The sequence below is a fragment of the Varanus komodoensis genome, unplaced genomic scaffold, assembly GCF_004798865.1.
Source record: "Varanus komodoensis strain SLA01 unplaced genomic scaffold, ASM479886v1 scaffold6_2, whole genome shotgun sequence".
Taxonomy (NCBI): Eukaryota; Metazoa; Chordata; class Lepidosauria; order Squamata; family Varanidae; genus Varanus; species Varanus komodoensis.
The window spans coordinates 4,468,721-4,491,591 of NW_025336346.1; the positions used below are offsets into that span (position 1 = coordinate 4,468,721).

At 40.4% G+C, this 22,871-nt stretch overlaps 1 protein-coding gene across 1 annotated transcript in view; it reads left to right on the forward strand.

Annotated features, from left to right (window-relative positions):
- DOCK3 (dedicator of cytokinesis 3) overlaps positions 1-22,871 on the forward strand; it is a 283,802-nt gene that overhangs the window by 127,115 nt on the left and 133,816 nt on the right. Inside the window, exons 15-18 of the mRNA XM_044451471.1 lie at positions 13,216-13,340; positions 17,370-17,532; positions 19,829-19,935; positions 20,767-20,938. Of these exons, the coding sequence (XP_044307406.1) occupies positions 13,216-13,340; positions 17,370-17,532; positions 19,829-19,935; positions 20,767-20,938 (567 nt within the window). The remainder of the gene's footprint in view (positions 1-13,215; positions 13,341-17,369; positions 17,533-19,828; positions 19,936-20,766; positions 20,939-22,871) is intronic.

Consider the following 22,871-nt stretch of genomic DNA (forward strand, 5'->3'; position numbering starts at 1 on the left):
GAATCTGAATCCTTGTTCCCTACATGATCGTGATCACATTGTATTCATGTTCTGCAAAGAACCCAAGGCAGCTTGCATAGTTTTTCAGCATTCCATTTTTATACTCACAACAACCCTATGAAGTAGGTTAAGCTGGGAGTCTGTGACTGGCCTGAAGTCACTGAATGGGAACTAGTATATTTTAACCACCACATCACACTGGCACTCTTTACATTATCTTCTCAACCATGCATAATGAGACTTCTGTCTAGCTGCATGTGGAAAAGGTAGCATTTCAGAGAAAGTCACCTTGTTGGGTCTGGATTTCAGCCAGTAACTTACATTTGGCTTCCTGAGCCTCATGATTACATTCTTTTTGTGGTCTCTGTGCATTACACACATGGGTTCTGTTCCTGTGTGGAAGCTGTTGTAGGGGACATTCTATAGCAGTTTTGGTAGGAACCCCTCCCCCACCCTACTATTAGTATATATACAAGAGGTTCCTGTCCATTCCCTCAGTTCTTTTTCAACCATCACTCTGTTGCCTTGGGAAATACTTTCCATTATTTCTAGCCATTCTTAGCATTTCTCTATTTCTCCTCACACATATTACTGATACTACAACCCATTTCCTCTTCAAGTTTCTTCACATTCACTCTTATTTTTACACCTGAACCCATTTACCCTTCCTTCCATGAACAGTTCTTCATTTTACGACAGATTTTCTCCAGCATTCTTTTTTCTTTCACTTATTTCTCCTTCTCTTTCCAATGGCACTCAAGGTACCTTTTCACAAGTGCATGCAATGCAAGAGCAAGCTCCTTTTGCCTCTTCTGCCTCAGTGAAGGACATGCCATTTCCTGCCTTCATTACCAGGCCTTGTCGAACAGGGCAGACTACCTAAGGACAGCATTGTGGACACCGCCAGACCAGGGCTCTTCAAGCAGTGGACACTGCCAGACCAATGGAGAGAGAGCACCTATCCACCTCTGAGACGTATATTTCACTTCAGTCCATGCCTGCTATGGTCATTGCCCTAACCACAGGCCAGACACCTGGGTGTTCCCTGAAGATTTATGTGGCCAAGAAGTTTGCCAGAAAAACTGAGGTGACTAAGTTGGTGGAGACATTGAAAGTGAAGGGCCATAAGTCCAGTCCTCACTCTGATTAGACCCAGAAGGACCCACTGGCAGCGAGCGTTCTGGAGTTCAAACTCAATGTTAGTATTAGAGAGGAGATTAGAGACACATCATCACTGATACCAGCTCATTCTCCCTCTGAAGCCTGGTTATCAACACCACCCGGCACCACTTCACCAAGACCCTTAGAACTGGCTCTCAAATTTGAGTACCTCAGAGACCACTCCCAATCTCAGAATCATCCATTCTACCTCCATACCAAGGGCACTACCAGCCATGGGGATATCCTCAGAACCAAGAAGCCTTCTACAACCGTTGGTACCAAGAGGCATTCCATACCAAGCCTCAATTTAGCAGACAGAAGCAAGGATCTTCAGGGACCCTTTCTTCATTATGCTGCCACCCCTGCCACCAAGAACACCAATGGCCTCTTCCTCTGCTCTGCCACCACACCAATCATACTCTCCTACATCTATACATTCCAGGCTGTGACCACTATCTCCTCTGTTGGACCCCAAATACTATCTTTCTGACTCACCCTCCTGTTCATTGCTGGCCCCATCTATCTCCTTTTCTGATGCATCAGTAGGAAACAAAGACCCTGCGCCTCATCATTGGAAGATATTGGAGAGCCAGTGTAGCATAGGAGTTAAAAGTGTGGGACTGGGACTCAGAAGTTCTGGGTTCTAGTCCCCACTTGGTCATGGAGCAACCTGGGTGACTTTGGGCCAGTCAGACTCTCAGCCAAGCCTACCTTACACGTCTGTTGTGAGAAAAAGATTGAGAAGAAGAAGAGAATTATATTAGCCACTCTTGAGTTCCTTGAAAGGAAAAAAGTCAGGATATAAATATTAGATAGACAGGCAGGCAGGCAGGCAGGCAGGCAGGCAGGCAGGCAGGCAGACAGACAGACAGACAGACAGACAGGGACGTACAGGATCAGAAGAAATATGTGGCCTTTGCATTCCAGCATCTCAGGGCAAATCCAGTCATTGTGGAATCAGCTCAGCAAAGCTCATGTTGTGAACATTCCACCCAAGTGAACAGAAAATGAAATAGCCTGGGCTTGATAGGGAGGTACATCTACTCATCTTCTGCTCTGGGACTCTGAGTGGCTAATTACCAAGTCACCATGTCACAATACTAGCTATTCCTCTGGGAGAGGATCAGCTCCCTTTGTGACTAGTTGCCAGAGGGTCAGAGGGAGCTCACCAGAACATTCCAGACAGAAGCAATGCACCTCTTCTGTCAGCAAATCAGCATGCCAAGCACTAGGTGAACTGAGGTGCAAAGGCAATGATTGGCATTAGGGAGGCATGCCTGGCTTTGTTTGGTTGGTCTGTTGCAGGAGGTGTGCTCCCAGATCTAAGATACGTTGTTCAACAGAGAGGGGATCTTTAATGTGAGGTCAAGTGACTTTTTGGACTCTATTCAGAAGGCAAGATAATGGCAAGGAGGATGGGATTCCACCAGCAACTGTCATCAAGACCATATAAGTGGTTTGGATCTGGCCAGGCCCTTTTTCCACTTCGGTGTTGGTAGTCTGCCCAGTTTGGCAACAGTTTTCCTCCCACTCAAAACAAAAGGATGTCTCTAATACATACCACCAAGGGTACAGGCACTCAGAAGCCAACAGGTGACAGCAGTGGCTATATCCTTGGCTGGCCCTTTTTCTCAACCCTTTTGTTTGATAGACAGTTATATCTCTTCCTTCCCACATGGGAAACAATAACATCGGATGCCCAGGTACTATCTTTTGAGTAATGGAGATCCAGGATTGAGTTTGACACCTACCTATCTCTTGGATCACAGGGAGTATGATTCCATCTATAGCCTTGATTACAGAGGTATACTCACTGCTTTCTAAAGGTGCTACAGAGCAGATTCCTCTGTCTCAGTTCCTGTTCAGCTTCTGCTCCAGGTACTTCATGGTACCAAAGTGGGGTGAAGGTGTTGACTGATCTCGGACCTAAGAGTCATCAATTCCTTCATTACACCCAAGAAATTTTGCATGATTACAGACTATCTTACCATTCCTGCAAGGAGATTGGTTCACCTTGTTAGATCTAAAGGGTACTTTTTTCCATATTTCTAAAGAGGATGCATACAGGCATTTCCTATATTTCCAGCTTGGAAAAGAAGTTTTTCCATTTTCTGTCTTGCCATTTGGACTGTCCACATCCCCAAGAGTTTTAACTAAGTGTATGGCAGTACTGTATGCCCACTTACGCCTACAGGGGGTCTGTCTACCCACACCTGGATGACTGGATAAATGTGGCACCATCCAAAAGAGACCTGTTTTATTCATTCGATGCTACAGCACTTTGTTAGATGGTCAGAGCTTTGAATAGATTTAGAAGAATCTGTTTTCTTCCTTTCTCAGTCGATCCACTTCACTGAGACCTGACTCAAGTCAATTCAGCAAAAGTGTATCTCACAGAAACCAAAGCATTGGTACTAATCAAGATGACCAACAGACTGCTCATGCATTCTTTTCAGATCCAACAGCTTCTCAGTTTCAGGGTGGCAACAGTTGCTGTAGTGCCATTGGCCAGGCTCCTGATGCATCCCATCCAGCTATGGTTTTGTCCATACATACCATCCTATGAATAATCCTCAAAGAACTGACCTCTGGATACCAAAATCCATGGTGGGTGAGTCTTGGTTGATGGATGTTCTGCTACAGACATTGTTGGGGACATTGTTTTACATATTTCCCTGATTTTCTGTGATCACAAGAGTACTAGTGAAGGTTCATTGTGAAGGAATGGACAGACCATTATAACACAGTGGTGGCCCAGACAGCTGTGGCTCAAACCTTCCTTCAGCACCTGTCAAGATGAGACCCAGTCTCTCAAGATGATGGGGGAGTATTGCACTGGGATGTATGCACCGGACACTTCACAGGATCCTCCCCCCTAGATGAAAGGATTACCAACTTTCCTGAAGGAGTATGCTTGAAACTGGAGGCTGCTTAGAAACGCTCTACCAAGAGATCCTTTGCTGCAAAACAGAAAGCCTTTTCTTCCTTTACATCACAAGGTGTTTGATCAGTGTTGGTGTAAAATAGAGCAAGTCCTTCTTCTTCGTGGTCTCCGTGCAATCACACCAAAATGGGCTTTGCCACAGAATGCAAGACATCATCCATCTGAGTCTGTCTGGCAGCAATTTCAGCCTTCCACTTACCAGTCCAGGGTTCATCAGTTTTCTTTTACCCCTTATCTTGATGAATTCTCTGGTGTGTCTCTGTCGTCTTGCAAGCCCTTATGAGGAAACCATTTGAACCCATGGCAAAAAACCACCTCCACCTTCTGTCATGGAAGGTTGCTTTCCTGGTTGCAATTACTTCAGCCACTGCTCCAGTTCAATATGAGTGCTTCAGGTGGATCCTCCATACCATATCTTCCATAGAGACAAAGCAGTGCTCCATTCAGACCTTTCTTTCTTCCCCAAGGTCATATCAGATATTCATATCAACCGCAACATTGTTCTACCAACCTTTTTTGCTTCCCTGTTGCATCTGATAGAATCAACTTTACATGTACTGGATGTCTGTAGAGTACTGGCATTCTACCATTCCAGGACTGAGTGTCTTCACCATTCTCGAAAATGTTTTGTTACAGTGGCAAAAACAAAGGACTACTCGTGTCTTCCCAAACACTAGCAGCTTGGGTGGTGCGGACAATCTCCCTGGCTTTCGAGCTTGCCTATCTACAATTCTCAGGACTCATAAAGGCTCATTCTACTTGTGCAATGGTGACTTTCACTGCTCTACACACTGGAATTCTTCTTTCCTACCTCTGCAGAGCTGCCACCTGGCCTACACCATCAAGCTTTGTGAAGCACTACAGGCTCAATGTCCATGCCAGAGTGGATTGTGCCTTCAGGAGAGCAGTCCTCTCTTTGGTTCTTCAGTATTGTCACCAATCCACCTCTGGAAAGGTAAGCTTGCTAATTGACCATGTGTGTGATGCACAGAGACCACAAAGAAGAAAGGCAGGTTGCTTACCTGTAATTGTTGTTCTTTGAGTAGTCATCTGAGCATTCACAGAACACTCTTTGGTGTCATATACTAAGATGCTCATTTGTTTTACTGAGATCGGTTTTGACAACTGTCGAGGTTAGTCAAACTGATCTTCCCTCAGACCCAGCACCTCAATGTCATTCTCAGGTGAACTGAGGAAATGGGTGGGAATCTTTCCTATATACACAGGGGTGGGGAAGGGCTCCCCATCAAAATGCTCTCAGGTGTGGAATCTTCCCAGCAACAGGCTCCATGCAGGCTCAGAGCCAATATATTTGAATGTACAGATGACCACTTAAAGAACAGTTACAGGTAAGCATCCTTCCTTTTTCCAATGACACTGATGGATCACAATCACTGACTACCTCACTATTAAATAAAGAGTCATCTAGACAGGCAGGCAATTTCTTGTACGGTCTGCATACCCATAGACCCTGCTGCCTATGTTTCTAATGACTGAATCTCCTACCAGTGCCTCAAAACAAAAGGATATTTGCCCATCTTCCAAGAAACAGATCTCTTCTAAATAATCATTGCCCTCTCTCTTGGGAAATCTTTCTTCCCCAAGAATTAGGACCCTGCTATTTGGCCCCCAAGGCTCACATCAATCAACCTCTGTGCCTCTTTTAGTTTTTCCAGGTCAGCAAACTTGACTTTGAGAGAATGAACTTGTCCACTGAAAGCCAGGAGCTAATTACATAGAGCAACACATCCACATCTTCTGACCAGCTGGGAGAAAATCATACATGTGGAACTCACTGCAATACACTAGATAGCACCTACACCTCTGCTGTTTTGTCCTAGCTTCTAGTGAATGGGAATGCATGTTAATTGTGTCATGTTTTCCCCCAGCCCAACACTAATCTATTTAGTGGAGAACCCAATAGACAGGGTGTTGGAGGAGGCAACAGACAACTTTAGGTGATTTGTGTAAGGATATAGTTTTGAAGGGTTATGTTTCTTTGTATGTGTATATACGTATGCTAAAAACAAAGAGATAACCTGGTCTCTCAGACTTGGGATGGCTCTGTTTCTGAGGTTTAGTTTGTGAGCTTCTCTGTAAACCCTAAAAACCTGAGCCTACACTGAAGCTTATTGTTTATAAGCAGACTCTTCCACTAGCTAGAGCTACATAGTGGCTCTTGTCAGCCACATATTGCTTCCTCTTCCTGATTTATCACTTGTAAAATTGCAGTTGTGCTTGAGACACCAGCCCTAGAAAGGGTAACTAGGTAAATTCTTTTAGAAGCCTGCAAATTTTTATCTTCCTGCTTAAACCAAGCGGAAGAGGAATTATGTGTCTAGTTTCCTTCCAGATTAACACCTGTGAAGTCATTCAACAGCCCATAGTTTTGAGGAGCCACTGGGGAATAGATTCTTGTCATTATTTGAGTTTTAATAATCATCAGTGTTTCGGGGTAATAAGCATTCAGTCAGTTCAGTAGCTAGGACTCTTTGACCCAAAAGAATCTTATTCTCTCCCTCAGGAGAAATCTTTCTGTTGCTGAGGAGTCATCCTTTTGCCTGTACCTTTATTATACTCAAAACTGCACAGTCCCAGTAGGACAGATATTATAATTTCCTTGCCTGACTAATATTTCCCTGGCATGTCCATTAGCTTGTCTTCTCTTTTATTTCTCTTATTAACACTTTTCTGGGGAACCCAGCCAAGCTTTTTCCCTTTTCTGTGTCTTCCCCAGGCTTGTGTGGCTCCAGGAAAGAAAGCAGCTTGAGGGCTGTCTCTCTGCTCATACATTCATCTAAGTCAATTACCATTGTTTTCAAGGTTTCTGTTTTGATAGTTATAACTATTAGCTTGTATGCATGAATTTTACCCACATGAAGTCTTTTTGCATTGGTTGAATCCTTTGAATGTACTTAGTTCTTCATAATAAAATGATCCTTGGTTAAGTATCTTACATGCTTTGGAATACTGAGTTCTAGCCATGTAAGATATGCCTGTAAGTTTCAAGGTTGCAAGTCTAATGATGCACCATTCAGCATTTGTTTTTGTTGTGTGCCATCAAGTCTTGCTGCAACTCTATCAATGAAAGCGCTCCAGAATGTGCTCCATGACAGCCCTGCTCAGCTCTTGTAAACTAAAGGCTGTGGCTTCCTTTATGGAATTAATCCATCTCTTACTTCATCTTCCTTTTCTCCTTCTGCCGTTGGCTTTCCCTAGCATGAGTGTCTTCTACGGTGAATCCTGCCTTCTCCCAATACACCCAAAGAATGAGAGCCTCAGTTTTGTCATTTTTGCTTCTAGGGAAAGTTTTGGCTTGATTTGATCTAGGACCACTTGTTCATCTGCCAGTCCAGAGTATTTAAAAAGATCTCCTCTGGCACCATGTATCAAATGCATCAGTTTTCTTTTTGTCATCCTTCTTCGCTGTCCTGTTTTCACACTCATAGATAGTGATTAGGAGTATAATAGTCTGGATGATCTTGACCTTGGTCTCCAACTTCCTGACACTTGATAATCTTTTCTAATTCCTTTACTGCTTCCCTTCCAAGTCTAAGTCTTCTTTCTTGACTGCAGTCTCCATCTGAACTGATAATGAAACCACCATTCAGCATGCATCCATGTAAAAAATGTCACTTTTTATCAGAGGAGAAAAGCAGGTACTTATTGTCAATGTTGATACATCATCCTTCTGTATGTCTTTGCCACATCCACCCATTGGCCCTTCTGAGGTGTTGAGACAGAAAGAAACAAGAGACAAACATGTGACTATTCTCAGTCTTTGGATGGGAAAACAAGCAAGAGGGAGAGAAAAGAATTCTCTTTTTTGTACTTCTGTCTGAAGAGGACTGGAATGAACTGCCATAAGGAGGGGGGGAATGGCTGATGGGAACACAGTTGAGCCCTTCAGCTACCAATTGCCATACTCTGCATTAGATCAATTGTTGCCAGTACTATGTAAAAAAGCGGCTGAATGGTCGCCAAAAGTTAAACACATAAGGGTTTTCCTTACAGATTGTTTATTTTTAAATAATGCTGGAAAACAGCTTTAATATATACACAGAATAATGGGATTAAATGAGTTATGCCTTTGTTTTGCATTTATACATAGCAAGTACGGTGTAGTGGTAGGGTGCAGGACAGAAACTCGGGAGACCTGAATTTAGTCCCCACTCAGCCATGAAAGTATAGTGTAGTGTAGTGGTTAAGAGCATGAGACTGGGACTCAGACTATCTGAGTTCTCGTCCCTACTCAGCCATGGAGCCAACTGGGTGACTTTGGGCCAAACACAGACCCAACCTACCTCACTGGGTGCTTGTTGTGGGGATAAGATTAAGAGCAGCAGGAGAAAGAAGATACTGACTTCTATCACACTTGGGACTCTTTTTATTACTGGCTAGAGAAATGGGACTTCGCATAGATCTAAATATGTTTTTAAGTTATTATAAATGGAAAAGGAAAGGTGTGGGGGCTGATCCAGCAGTCCCGATGTTTTTGATGATTGATGTTGTTTTTAGGATTATAATTTCAAATAAAACTTACTATAAAAAAAGAGCAGCAGGAGGAGAATGATGTAAGCCACTCTGAGTTTGTTGTAAGAAAAAAGATTGGATACAAATTTATTTATTTCATTTTATAACCCCCAATAGCCAAAGACTTTCTGGGCTGTTAACAAAAGTTAAAAATTAAAAACATATAAACAAGGAGACAACATATGGCATGATAGAACAATGAAACCACAGAAGGACCCCAAAAGATGACCTTACGGCCAGGTAGTTACATAAGAAAAGAGGCATTCTTTCAGGTAACCAGGCCTCAAGCCCTTTAGGGATTTAAATGTTAATACTAGCACTCTGAATCAGGCCGAGACATCAACTGGCAGCCAGTGCAGCTGAAAGAGGGCTGGTGTAATATTTTCTTGTAAAAAATTTTTCTGGTGTAATATTTTCTTGTAAGTCCCCATTAACAACCTTGCTGCCCTGTTTCGGACCAGCTGAAATCTCCAGACTGTTTTCAAAGGCAGCCCTATGTGCAACGCATTGCAGTAATCCAAACAAACAAGAGATTTCCAGAGCATGGATTACTGTAGCCAGGCTCTGCCTGTTCAGATAGGGTCATAGTTGATACGTCAGCCTAAGCTGATAAAGTTGTTCTGTACCATGGAGTCCTGTTGTGATTCAAGATTCTGGATCCAGGAACACCCCCAAACTATGAACCTTGCCCTTTAGGAGGGATGCAACACCATCCAGAACAGGTTGAATATTGCCCAACTGGACAGACAACCCACCTACCAAGAGCACCTCCATCTTTTCTTGACCGAGTTTCAGTTTGTTGGCCCTGACCCAGGCCATTACCATGCTCACACACTGAAATATAATAAGCAAACAAATAAATTGAAGCCCACTGGATGACTTTGGTACAATCAGTAACACTTAACCTGACCTACTTCACAGGGTGATAAAATGGAGAAGAGAGCAATCATGTAAGCTACCTTGGTTTCCTTACAAGAGGAAAAAATGGCAGTAATGTAATGTCCCACACTAGAGACATTCAAGGAGAAACTGGACAGCCATCTGAGTGGGATGGTGTAACTTGGTGTCCTGCAACAGCAAGGGGTTGGACCCAATGGTCTTCATGGCCCCTTCCAACTCTACTGTTCTATGATTCTGTGTAATAGTGATAAATGTGCTTTCTCCAAATAGATTGTGTACCATATTTATAAATATTTTGCTAGCAATATGTTAGACTGAGTCAGAGAGAAGATTCTAGGACTAAAAGCTTTTGGTCATGAAGTTGTATAATGCCTATTTCTTACTGGCCTTCATTGCTTCAAGGATATTTAAGCTATATTAGCTTCACTACTGAAATAGAACACTTGCTTTAATTTCAGATTTTCTGTTTATAGAATACTGGTAGTTCTGGCAAATGCATTTTGTACATTCTTGAATAGATAGATTTGTTTTTATCTGTTTTATGAGATATGTTTTATGTTTCTGAATGGTCTGCTGCAGTTGCAGTAATATTAACAATTTCATTTGCATTTTAAACTAATTGGTGTTGCCTTAACCCTAGTGCTTTTCAGTTTTACTCTTTTTTATTGTTGAAACCAGTACACAATTCAAATCATATCAGATTTCTCACATCTAAATGTATCTGGATTCATCTTCTGATGCACACACAGCCCAGACATGGTTGAATCACTCGTTTTAATCCACAATATTTGGAGTGTGATATATATAAGCCATATGGGATTCTTCGTATCTTAAAATAGCTTGCTAGGCAGATGCAAGGGAATCCATGCATGGAACATTCTTCTGCTTGTGTTATCTCCTTTGGTGGCTGTGTTTTTTTACATTGATCTTACTTGTACATATCAACTAACTGTGGGTTACACAATTCACAGAGTCAGTGGGGGCAATGTGGCACTAAGGAGTGTACTTCCCCCTCCCCCACTTTCACTTTGCATCAGCATTGCAAAGAATGCCCATTCCTGGATTCTTTGGTGCAGTGTCTCAACCCAGAACTATGAATACTTAAAGGACAAAGAATCCAGAGTTTGAACTCATGGCTTGTTTGAGAGTTAAAACTCTGATTTTTTTTTGTCTTTCAAGAACTGAGAGTTATTTTGTGCAGATATTCCTGGGTTGTTTATGGAAGCTGATGCACGTGATGAGCATGTGGGAGGCAGTGCACTTGCTCACTCAGGCATGGCCCTGCCAGTGCATGAGTTATACCATGAACTCTTATTATATATAAGCCAGGTGAGTATTTACCTTTGTAAAATATGCTAGAATGTATATGTGCTATATGGAACTTGAATACAGTCCATTCACTTGTTGTCACTAAATTATGCATTGGTTGAGTTGATCGCCAAAAGGATAGAGACATCCAGCAAAAAACAAAGCAAAAAAACAGTCAATCATCCAAAAGCTAATGAAGCAATACTAAGTAGGACTGTGGGGGGAAGTGCAACTATTTCCAAAACCCACCCAGCTTGTACCAGCCAGGGCAGGAAGTGTGGTGGTGGTGGTGGTGGAACATTATAAAAAAATCTTTCCTATGGAAAGCATCAGAAGAAAGATTTAGCTATACCAGCTTGAGGCTGATGAAGCTTACAGGCTCAGGCTCAGCCCTTCTTGGAGAATGGAGGGAATTCGGCTCTAGCAAGGATTTCAGTAATTATAAATGGAGCTTCTGCACAAGATAGCATCCCTGAGGGCAGAGTGGGTCTTCTGCCTCATCCTGATTTCTTCTAGACTGCTGTCCAAAGGAGTTATCATTATTTTGCCAATTTTTATGGGCAAAACACTGCCTCATACCTTCCTGGTGGATTGTGCCAAGGTCAAACACTGAAACTGAGTATAATTTATAATTGTCCATGTTGTGGATACCTGAATATTTTATTCACTATGGCAAGGAAAGGTAGATGACTCGTTTAACAGTGCAATCCTATATGTATTTAGTTAGAAATTAGGTCCACTATATTTAATATTGCAACCATTGTTTAGCCAGTCTTCTTGGATTTTTTTTAAAAAGCCAGTTGACAAGCCTTAGCATTTACAAGCATTTCCTAGCTTCACCAATACTTTTAGGCCAGAGACTGAAAACAGGGCTGCACAGTTGGAGTGAATATAATGGAGCAAAATTCTAATTCAGAATGAACATGTCCTAGCAAAATACGATTTCTTGTATATTATACAGGACAAAAAGAATGTGTTACTACTAATAGAATGGTTTAATAAGACTAAATGCCTGTAGAATGAGTCAGCCATGGGTTGATGGAAAGAAAACATGAATGTGAGTGATTGACCATATTAACTGAAAAGGCAAGCCACAATCCAATTTTCTTGGCCTAAAAACAAATACTGTTTCGTGTTTCTAGTAAATAAACATTTAAATTCTTCAGTGGACCCTAGCACTGAAGTGGAAAAATTCCTTCAAAGGAGGCCAAGTAAAAGCCATACTATTTTTTTAATGTTGAAATAATTTGTTTCAGTAATATTTGAATTAATGGGGGTCTGACGGAGTGCTATATTCTTCACATAACTGCAGTTTTTCTTAAATCTAATGAAATAACCTTGAAATGAAATAACTTTGAAAAAGTGTGGATTTCCACATTCTTATCGCTTGTACAAAATCTGTAACCTATGCTGAAATCCAGTATGAACTATGTTAATTTTCCATGGATTTCTGAGTTGTATTATAGAATAAAATCTTTTATAAACTAGTACTAAAGCACTATTTTTCTGTTCATGTAGATGTTTATTTTATACATGGAATCAGGTAATGCAACAGATAACTGTGCTATATATAAACCTTCCCCAGTCTGATGCTCTCCATATGCTGTGGATTTCAGTTCCTATGAGCCCCAGCCAACATAGCCAATGGCCAGAAATCTTGAGAATTTTCTCCAAAACATATGTAAGGTAGCAGGTTGTGAAAGGATGCTAAGGATCCTTCCTTGCTAGGATCTGGGGCTGGATTTGGGAGCTGGATCCCTGTTAGCCATGATGCCCCCTTTAAACATGCCCCCAGGACAAAGAGAATCCAGTTCTCCAAGCTGAAGAATCCTCCCAGTAACAGTGCAGAGCCTTTCAGGGCATTTTGTGCTGAGAAGGATATTATACAGGTCAGATGTCTGACACTGTTCTCTAAACACAGTACCTTGACAAGCATTGCTGAGCAGGCCAGCTACTTGTAGTCTACATATACGAGTATGTCACAAGGGTGGGGGTGCATCTAAAAATCAGAGCATTGGCTGTGTGTCTTCCACAAGTTGCTCCTCAGCCATTGCTTTTCAAGTACAGTTGCCGTGAGGGGTTTGACCATTTATTCCTTAACCAAGTAAATTATCAAAGCAATATGAAAATCTTAACCCTCCCCTCCCCTTTTGTTTCATAAATGATTTTTCAATTCAGATTTCATACAGCATTACTAACAGCCATCTGATTTAATGCACTGGTGTTAAAATGTTCATTTTTATTAACTATTTATTTTATATGTGGAATGAGTTGGTTCTCATCAAAATTGTGAACAAAACATCACTGCCCTTCACAGAGGTATCATGTCTTCTGTGCCTTTAAAAAGAATTATTTCTCTTTATGTGTAGGTGATATACGCAATGACTTGTACCTGACTTTAGAGAAAGGAGACTTTGAAAGAGGTGGAAAAAGTGTACAGAAGAACATTGAAGTGACCATGTATGTGCTTTATGCAGATGGAGAGATATTAAAGGTAAACAGTTATCCTTAACTATTAAATGTAGCATGAAGTTAGTGTTTTTTAACATCATTATCACTTAGATTTTTTTAAAAAATGAAATAATTTACACACTGAATTAAGAGATTGAATTACTCAGTCCTTTTAAGATCTTTAGATTAAATGATTATAGTGATTGCTTTTATGAATCTGTGAAGTAATAAATCCAAAACCTAATTTCTAAATCAGAAAAATCTCTCATTTCATTGATGTATTTTGATTAAAGTGCTTTCATTACTGACCAAGTCTGCTCCATTCTATTTCTGTCCAGCACTAGTACTAATATCACGGATAGACTACTTAATTTATTATTACATTTTAGCCTGATCCTTCCTCCATGGAGCTTAGGTGATTCAATGAGCTTCATAGCTAGGAATTTTATTCTTATTCTAGAACTATTATAAAACATTGTCTGTGTGTTTAGTGGCAATTGTTATTGTTAGTCACGAAGTCGTGTCCGATTCATTGCGACCCCATAGCCCTGCCCAAAATGGTCTCCTGTTGATTATGCAGCTTTCCAATTGTGTGTTATACAGAATTTTCTGTGAACCTTTCCTTCTCTTTCCTCATATCTTAACAGGAAAAGTATTTCTCAGGTGGTGTCAAATGGTGTAAACTTTAGGGATCAGCAGAGGGACTGATCCAATAATATTGAAGATCCCTGGCCATATAGTATCAGCACAACCTTCAGGTCTCAGTCCCAAGGGAGGTTCATTTTGCCCTCTTCTTAACTGTCTTTCATCAGATAGCTAAAACCTTCTAGTCTAGCACAGTTTTTAAGCCATGAATTTTTCTTAGCCTCCTGTACTGATACATTTGTAATTTGCTTTAGCTTGTATGATCCCTGGGAGGTTACTTAAGAAGCCATAGGAATTAGTGGATTTTCCTCTTCTCTTAGGAAAGCCTCCTCATTAAAGTCTTTATCAGAAACTTTGACTACCTTTGGTGTTCCATCAGCAGAGATCTGGCAGTGGTAGCAGCAAAAAGTGAGGTTATAATTAGAATAGTTAAAATTTCTGGTGAGTCAATGTATTTCTGACCTTTTGAAGCCTGTGAATTATTACTGAGCAGTATCTTATTGCTTGACTTAAAAAATTTATTGCCTCACTTAAAATAAAATTTAAGAAGTATGCATTTGTCATTATATTACATTTGGTTTATAGGTTCATACTGGATAATTTTGTTTGGACAAAAACCATTGTTTGAGAATAGGGATGCAGACTATCAGTATGCTTCTGTCTGTGTTTTAATGTTCAGTGTACCACATATTTGAAAGAAGAAAACAGCTTTGTCCTACATGCTGCGCTTTGAAGCTGTATGAAGTCCTCTTTCTAGACTGAGAGATGGTGGAAGATTGTACCCCTGCATCTCAGGAATAATGCCCAAGCCCATCTATTGGCTAGAGGAGGAGTTGAAGGGAGCTTGCTGCCTCTCTCTGCCAGAAAGAACACTCTGTTCTAACTGATAATTTATTTTATTGACAGCATGTTTAGCTCTCTTTTCAGCTGAAAAAGGCTCTGAAACCAGCTTTCAAAGATTAGTGTTAAGGCAGTCCCTGCCCTCATATACATTCCTACAGACAATGACACAAAAGGAAATGGGATTAGGGGTCGAAGTGAGAGAAGCAAAACTCCACTAGTTCTTCATTTCAAAGTTCTCATAGATGTTCTTTCAGGTTAAGAAAGATTCTTTCAGTGCAATTGCCCTGGGACTGCAGAAGGGGAAAGAAAAAATTGGTCCCATTCATCAAGCAAAGGAACAAGAGTCATTGATAGCTATTGCAGCAAGAACACCACCCCACCCTCCCCCAATAAGTCTGGCCTAAAGTGCATTTAAATGCCTGCTTATAGATCACTGCTTTGTTCTGGCCTTCAAAAACTGTCCCCTTTCTTCCTTTTCCCTCTTCCTTTCCATTGTGTGGCTTATATTTTTGGTTTGTATGCCTGATAGCACAGCTTATTTCTTCTTACTAATGTGGATCACTTTGGGAGACAATGATTATCTGAGAAGTTGGATAAAAATGTGATTTAGAAAACAAGAAACTCTAGCGCTTGTCATTCTTAAGAGAGCATGGTACATGAGAACACACAAATCTCTTTGCAGAATCAGAGACAAGACATAATGCTGAATTTTGCCCTGCATTTTTGTTAAGCAGTTACCTGCAGTATTCAGGAGAAGATTTTAACAATCTCACTAACTAAAGGCTCTGTCCTCTTATGGGCATAGAGACCTTGTCAAGCTGATACATACCTCTGTAACTTCCATATTTAACTAATGAGTTCTGTATGGGCTACCCTTATGATGACCCAGAAGCTTCAGCTAGTACAAAATGCTTCTGTGTACTTCTTCATGAATACTGGGAAGAGCAAACATATTTAATTGATTTCATGCCAGTTGCACATGGTTCAGGTGTGCCCAACTCAAGGTGTTGGTTGACCTTGAAAACCTTTCAGGGCCTGGGACCCCCAAATTCATAGATTCATTCTCCCCTTTTCACTCCTCATACCTGCTGTGTTCTTCACATTATGTTCTACCCTGAATGCCATGATTCTGTAAGAGATGGCATCTTTAAAGTTACCATTCCAAATCTGTAAAATGCTTACCCTGGAATATGAGGAGTTATTATTCTATATCTGTTTTTAGGAAGAGTTACAGGATTTTTCAATTGGTAGATGTTAGATCAGATTTATCATTTGGGGTAAAGGTACTGATTGAGGCTATGTTTATTAGCTGGTTTTAACAAAATGTTTGTTACTTTTATTTCACTTAGTTTTATGATACATATGATATTGTAAGTAGCAAGCTGCTTTCACTATATGGAAAGGTAATGTGTGTGTTGTAGATAGATATATACATACAGAATCCTGTGTAATTTAGCTGTGATCTCTCTCCTTTGCTGCTTGCTATCTTGGAATTCTTTCTTTTGATGTAGTTTGCTTGATGAAAACTCACCTCTTCACTCTATTTTTGACTATCTAAAACCTTTATTATTTTCTACCTCTCTCCTTCCTTTTTAGGGCTAAGTCTGAAGGCAGGACTTCTGTCTTTTTCTGTATTTTATATACAGTGCCTGATTTCTGAATATTATTTACAAATACTAACATCAGTAGTAAATTCAGATGGCACTATATCTACCAACTTGGAGTTTCCAGAATCCTAGAATAATTGATGATTGGGCGCTCCAATTCAATGTACCTGGGAGTAGCCCCCATTGACTGTAGTGAGATTACTTCTGATTAAACGTGCATAGAAATGTGCTATTAATGTGATAACACACCTATGGTAATAGATGAGGGAATGTAGTGTTCTATATATTTATTTATACTCAGAAAAGCTATTCTTGGTGCTTTATTAATCATCTCCTAATACAAATAAAAATGTTTGAACCTTGCATGTCACTTAAATGTGACTTCTGTTTCTCTCTAGGTTCCCCACCCCCACTACCTAAGCAAAACATTTCTTGAAACTCCACGTTTATAGTAATTCAACAAAGAGAGCTACACAATCCAGTTCAAACAACCATCATGGCTTAACATGTGCCGGGCATCATTTGTCTATTTACACACTTGGCACTTCTGAACCCAGGCTATATGGCTTGTCTGAAGGGAAAATAGCCTTCAAGTAATGGACTATCATTAGTAATTTGAGGGTTGTTGCCTCCTCAAGCCACACTGCTTTTTAAATGCCCACCTTGGTAAAGGGACAAAATAAGGTTCAGCTTTAGAAAAGAGTTGCCATGTATTATAAGAATATCACCATTAGCTCTTATTTCCTATTTAGAAAGGTCCTTTAATCTGTCCCTAAAGTTTTAAGTTTTGTATTTTGCAATATTTTGATTCTATCCCTGACTTTGCTTTGTGGTAGCTGGACATGTATTAGACTAATTAAAATATTTTACATCTCTGCATCATTAACATGAAACTTCCTGAACAACATTGTCTCCCATCTATTGCATGATATTGTTTTATCTTAATTGGGGTTCTTTTTCCTTGTTTTTCCCCCCAGGACTGCATCAGCTTAGGTTCTGGAGAGCCAAGTAGGAGTGTATATCATTCCTTTGTCCTCTATCATAGTAACAGTCCTCGCTGGGGAGAAGTCATCAAACTTCCCATTCCTATAGACAGGTTCCGTGGCTCCCACCTCCGTTTTGAATTCAGGCACTGTTCCAGTGAGTACAGCTTCCAGCTGGAAGAGATTTAATTTTCACAGACTGCTTTTTTCCTGTAGATCAATGCATGCACTAATTTCACAGAGCATCAAGAAAAAATTGAAAACCCAAGATAAGCCACATTATCACAACAGTTTCAATGAAGAGCAGTTGCAGAAGCAGCAGCAGTAATAACAAAGTCATCTTTTGTAAACTTGCAGTTGTACGACCTCTAGCAAGGCAGTTGTTTGGGGTAATTTAGGCTATTACGCTTAAGCCAAATCTTGTATATGTTGTAGATAAACCCTGACCGAAGGCAGAGAAGGCTGGAAGATTTGTCAATAGATCAGAGGAATTGTTACTGATTACTCACTAAGCAAAATGGAATTTATACTCAAGAGAAGGAGCATTTATTTCTTTTTCTGTGCCAGTTACTCATATGAATTTGTCTAATGCATCTATTTTCTGTTCTACATCCAAAAATTACAGGTTTTTGAACACTTGAAACTTTATTTTATTAATGTAATATTTTGCCCCTGCTCTTTCTTAATGCTATTCTGGGCAGGTTAAGCCAAACACCAGGCAAATGCTGCAAATCCTCTAGCATTTGTCACAACCCTAGTGAGAAGTTTGTTCTGTCATTTACTCTATGAGCCAGGATAAAAATTCTTAACCATATGCAGTGACTAATGTTGAATATGATTTTTGACCAGGTCTATACTCCAAGAGGTAGAAAATAGGCTGCAGACCTGCAGTAGTCAAATGTTTTTGCATGTGATTATAATTAACATAAATCCTACTCAAGATTGGCCCTTTATTCATATATACTACCACCGTACAAATAGTAGCCAACATATGTATGAATGAACAAGGAATTGGAGATGCACAACCAAAACTATTGCTTTGGCCATCCCAAGTCAATCCTTCTGGCAAATGGCCTTTAAGATATTATACTCTTGTGTTAAGTGAAATAATTTGTTGGAGCACAACACATACAAGCACTTACTATATTGATACAGAACTAGAAGTGTGCAGCCTGTAATCAGTCCTTAAAAATCATACACTCTCACTTCTATGAATGACCTCTGTTAGTAGCCTGTCATCATTTCTAACCTAGTTCTTCAGTGTAAAATGGTATCTATTTCAATGTGTGATGGCCTGTTAGTTTTTTCTTGGTTATGAATATAAACTGATTTTTCTAGGGGCAGCATTTTGCATTGTTTAACAATAATTTCCAGAGGAACACTTGCATGTATTTTAGAGATACATTGTAAGAATTCATAGTATATTGTAAACATACACATTCCTTGTGTGCTTTTGCCTGTACATCCATTTTATATTTGTCATATAACTCTTTTTGGATTCCTACCATTGCAGACATTCTATTGGTATAAGCAAACCATATAAATATAACTTTTTCCCCAAAAAGTCTGACTGTGAGGGTAGAACCATATCAGGAAATATTTAGGCCTTATCAGTGCATATATGTGCCATGTTTGATGCTTTTAACCCAAAGCAAATTGTTTGATTTAAAAAAAAACCCTGGATAACTTCACTGCTAATAAGGATATTTTTAATTTCTTTTGTTACTGTGTTAAAATATTTTAATTCTTTTTGCCAACAGACCCTCATAGTCATCTGCAATAAAAGATTTAAAACAACAATGTAATAACAGAACAAATCAAGCATTAAAAGCTGAAAGAACGAAACACTTCTTAACTGCTCACTGAGAGACAAAAAATATAGGCGCTCCTCAAAGGGAATGCTATTGCAGTAAAGGTCCAGACCTGTATACCTACCAGCCTGGCCTCAGATGGAGGAGAAGCATAGAGCCAGGGCCTCAGATTACAACTGTAAAGTATGGCAGTAGGCAGTTTCCAGATAGCCTGCTCATTGTAAATTCTGCAAATAAGATATACTTGCAAAAAGTTACACTGACCAAATTACAATTGTCAATCACCTCTGCTCCCTTGCAGCCTCTTCTGCCCATTTCTTGATGGGATCCAAAGTTGTCCTTCTGTGAATGGAAGGGCTCCTTTTCTTCCTAAAATGTACTGATTCAGTGGAGCCTCCACTGGGGTAAGAGGGAGAGGGTAGATGATTTTGATTAATTCCTCCTTCAACAGGCAGCCTCTATGCCATCTCCTAAACTCTCCCTTAGCTTCTGTGGAAAGTACAATCTGAACTGGGACAATGCAAAAGTGGTATCATGGAAGTAGGGTCTTTTTGAACTAATTATGAATTAGAGAGTCAGGCCATTGTGTTTACCTGCTAGTTATTCAACAATTTATGCAAACATTTACTTTTCTTATTGCAGCAAAAGATAAAGGAGAAAAGAAGCTTTTTGGCTTTGCATTTACACCACTAATGAGGGATGATGGAACCACTTTGTCTGATGATATTCATGAACTTTATGTTTATAAGGTACTAATTTTAGCTCTGCTTTCAATGCATCTCATAGTTCACTGTGATTATGTGTCAGTAAATCTGTAATGGCTTGTACTTAAGATATATTCCATTAGCAAAATAAGTGGGTGGATTTTGGGTCATCTGCTGTTACACTGCCCCAGAAATTGTAAGACATTGCAAGCAGATACACCAGTCAGAAGTGCCTGGAAGTATTATTTTAATTTCTCCCCCATCCTTTTTTATAATATCTCCTTTCTCAATTTGCTGATGCATTTAGTCTGGCTTCTTGCTTTATACTTTGAGTTCAAGACAGTTACATATGTTTAAAGGTTTATTTTTAAGGGTGGCACCTCTCTCACAAAGCATCAAAACTTAGTTGTTTTATTTAATGTTTTAGGGAGTAGTTTTTTAATATAAAGTAAATTTTGATGGCTATGCAAAATTTACAGAACAGTGTCATACTCTCTCACGTCTGTTACACTCCACTAGGACCATTCTAGTTCAACTTTGCTGCTAAGGGTGAAAAAAATTATTTTCCTCATCTCATGATCCCCGTCTCCCCCCCCCCCACCTTACTCTGGATAGAGTTTGGTGTCCCACAGATCCTGGTAAACAACCCTACACTTCAGCAAAAGGTTCATAATATGGTATAAACAAAGCTGATGGTTGAGATCCTTGAGTAGATATCTAATAAATGTTCCTGGGCCCTAGGGGCATGCTTCGCACCCTAAAATAGGCTTTTCCTACCAAATATACCATAATTATTTTAAAGGAGGTTAATTTTAATGGAAGTTGCATATACTCTTCACAGTTGGGTAAATAAAATTTCCTTTCTTATGTCTACAGTGTGATGAAAACAGCACATTCAATAACCATGCACTGTACTTGGGTCTTCCATGCTGCAAAGAGGACTATAATGGTTGCCCTAACATCCCTTCAAGTCTTATTTTCCAGCGTAGCACCAAAGAGTCTTTTTCAGTCTCTACTCAGCTCTCTTCTACCAAACTCACCCAGAATGGTCAGTAATTTTCACTTCATGAATGGAAAAAAGAGGGGCACTTGTGTTTTAGCAGAAATCATAGAGAAACTTAATATGGCGTGACATACAAAGGGATCTTTTGGGAGCAAGAAAGGCTGTTGCTTTTGGGGAACATTCTCAAGGCTGCCTGGCTGTACTTCAGACAAGGAGGCAGAGGAAGAGCAAGAAGGGGCCTAGGAATGTGGACCAGTTCCAGATGTTGAGATGAGAGAAGCCAAGACATTTTTCTCAAGGCCAAGCTCTCCAGATGGGCAGGCAGTCTCTGGGAATAACCAAGATGTAGAGTTAGTGAGACTGTCCAAAGCAATCACCAACATTATATTCTCCACTGTTTCCATCTCAGAACTAAGTACTATGACCCAGAGTTTTGCACTATATAACAGCTCTGGGATTATTTTAATATTAAAGATCTGCATCCCTTTCTTTTCTTCATGCCACCAGGTTTTAATAATTGCAGCACTATTAGAATAAGTAATTGGAAGATTTGGGAATTAACAAAGTTAATTCTTATTTCAAATAAGTAACACTTAAGCAACAAATTCAAGTGGCTTTTTCTCTTTTTATTTTATTTTTAATTAAATTTCTAAAAGAAGTATTGTAAGAAGAAAGCTGGATGCATAGTCATGTTTTGTATGAACAAGGCTGGGTGCATAGTTATGCAGAGTTAGGAATATGTGAAATAGACTTTATATCCCCTTTCTCCCAAAGAGCTTATGTTTTAGGCTCAACAAGCAAAGAAACAGAGGAATAGAAATGAGCTTGTTGAGCTTGTAAAGTTGCTCTCAAGGCTTAATGTAAGCATAATTTTGTCCAGCACAGTTTCAGAATAATTTAACAGATAGGTTTATGTTTTTGTGTGCCCACCCCCTGCCCCTGTTTGGAATGTCTGGAGCTACTGGTCTACAAACAGTTTGAAATATACTTACTGTCCAGCAAGTGTTCTGGAAGACTGTAGCTTGGATTGCAATGGCTGATCTGAAGTTGGATGGTAAATAGTCACGGTTTGGGGCAAATTAATTTGAAGGACTTTTGACTAGATAATTTGTATTAGTGAGCCTTCATGTCCTATGAATTAAAATATGAATGTTTAGTAATATCAATATATGATAATTATAAGACATACATAGAAACATTTTTCAGTGTATTCAGCTCTGTACAAGTATTGCTCCCTAGGATTTCCTCACTGGCATTTTTGTTTGGCTTATTGTACAGTCTGACGGTGCTGTTGCTTAATGCCAGGTCGGTCAATGCCGACGGTCAGATCACTTCCTGGTGAGGTTTGTGCTCGCGAGCGACCTCTCCCTCTGTAAGGGTGCGGACCCGATTGTGTGGGTCCGCCCCCGGAGCCAGATGGATCCGGAAGGATTCCTGAAGGCTCTGGGGGAGTTTCCAGCTGACAAGACGGGTGCTCCTGTCGAGGCTCTGGTCGAACTGTGGAATGGGGAGATGATCAGGGCTGTAGACACGATCGCTCCTAAGCGCCCTCTCCCACCGGGCAGAGCCTGCTCTTCCCCTTGGTATACTCCTGAATTGAGGGCGATGAAGCAGGTTGGGAGACGGCTAGAGCGTAGGTGGAGGAAATCACGGGATGAATCTGACCGAACACACTTAAGAGCCCACTATCGGGCCTATGCTGTGGCAGTGAGAGCGGCGAAAAAGAGATTTTTTTCCGCTTCCATTGCCTCCTCACAATGCCGTCCGGCGGAGCTCTTTCGAGTGGTGCAAGGCCTGGTTCGCCCAGGTCTGAAAGAAGATCTGATTCCAGCCTCAAAGGCCCGCTGTGACAACTTTGCCAGGCATTTCAGGGAGAAAATCGCTCAGATTCGTCACGAGCTGGATTCCACTATTGAGTCAGAGGTCTTAAGGGAGACACCAATGCTACCGTCTGGTCCAGAATTATTGGATGAATTTC